Source organism: Sinocyclocheilus grahami, unplaced genomic scaffold (genome assembly GCF_001515645.1).
Source record: "Sinocyclocheilus grahami isolate Dianchi unplaced genomic scaffold, SAMN03320097.WGS_v1.1 scaffold9801.1, whole genome shotgun sequence".
Taxonomy (NCBI): Eukaryota; Metazoa; Chordata; class Actinopteri; order Cypriniformes; family Cyprinidae; genus Sinocyclocheilus; species Sinocyclocheilus grahami.
The window spans coordinates 1,544-2,838 of record NW_015512857.1 but is presented as its reverse complement, the minus strand read 5'-3'; the positions used below and the strand labels follow the sequence as shown (position 1 = coordinate 2,838).

General features: G+C 32.8%; 1 protein-coding gene across 1 annotated transcript in view; it reads left to right on the top strand.

The window, feature by feature from the left end:
- LOC107578339 (hippocampus abundant transcript 1 protein-like) overlaps positions 1-1,295 on the top strand; it is a 7,337-nt gene that overhangs the window by 4,516 nt on the left and 1,526 nt on the right. The window contains exon 4 of the mRNA XM_016264308.1: positions 1,082-1,230. Within this exon, the coding sequence (XP_016119794.1) occupies positions 1,082-1,230 (149 nt within the window). The remainder of the gene's footprint in view (positions 1-1,081; positions 1,231-1,295) is intronic.

The following is a 1,295-nucleotide window of genomic DNA, read 5'->3' as shown; positions in this document are numbered from 1 at the left end:
AACAAAAATATATTAGATTGATTTTACTGAAGAAAAAAAAAGTTAGATTTCAGTTGTCCGGTCACTTTTGACCGCGAAGACCATGAGTGCGACTCCCAAATGAGGAGTGCACAAGGATTAAAACTAGATTGTAAAATATCAGTCAGTGGGGTCAGAAGAACACATTTTGCAGTTGTGGTTGCTGAATAAATGCATGGCAACTTTGTGTTGCAATAAAAAAATCTTAATTGCTGTTGTTTTAATAGAAAAGCATGAACATAATTTGGAATTGTTGAAGTTAATTTTAGCAATTTCACTGGGTCTCAGCCTTTGAGAGAAGCTTCTTGTTGTACCAGTTCTCATAATGTAAAGAGTGTTAATTTATATAATAAATAAAATGCGTTAGAAAACTAGATGAGGTTAAATAAACCATGCAAGTTGATGTTCTTTTGATTTGTGCTTTTGTGAAAGTGCAGTGTGTAAAATGACAATAAATAGCGATAAATAGACAATAAATATATACATTTTTGCACAAAAATTAGGAAAACATACACTGCAAAAAATGACTTTCTTACTTGAGAAACAAAATGATTTAAAATATCAAGTCTTGTTTTCTGAAAAAGTATATAAATTTGAACTTGAAACAAGAAAAAAAGTATCTGCCAATGGGGGAAGAGAAATAATCTTAATTCAAAGGGAAACCAAGATTTTTTATTTTTTATTTTTGCCCCATTAGGAGATATTGTTCTTACTTTTAAGAAAAAACTCAATTTTGATACATTTTTCAAAGCAACATGAAACCTTCAGTCATTTAGCATTTCCAGTAAATGCATCTTGTTATAAAGACATGGGTTGATATTTGTAAAGAAAAACAAAAATGACAAAAATACTGAATAAGAAAATAATTTTTTGCAGTGTATGATTTATTTTATTTATTTATTTTGTCAAACAAAATAGATGCATATCTGTTTTCCAGTCATGCACACAAATATTTTTTCATTATTTTCTGTAAAATGTATTTTTTGGTTATTTTTTCCCTTGTTTGTAATGCACAAATCACATGATATTCCATGTATTGATTGTTTGTGTGTGTTGTGTTCAGGAGCTGTTCAGGGCATGATCACAGGGATCCGAGGTCTGTGTAACGGACTCGGCCCGGCTCTGTTCGGATTCATTTTCTTCCTCTTCAATGTGGAGCTGAAGGAGCTGAGTCCCGTGGAGCCGAACCCCGTCACGCCGGACACTGAAGAGGTACAAGAGAACGTAATCACTCTCTGTGTCTTTCTCAGGGTTCCTACAGGGTCTGGAAAAGTATG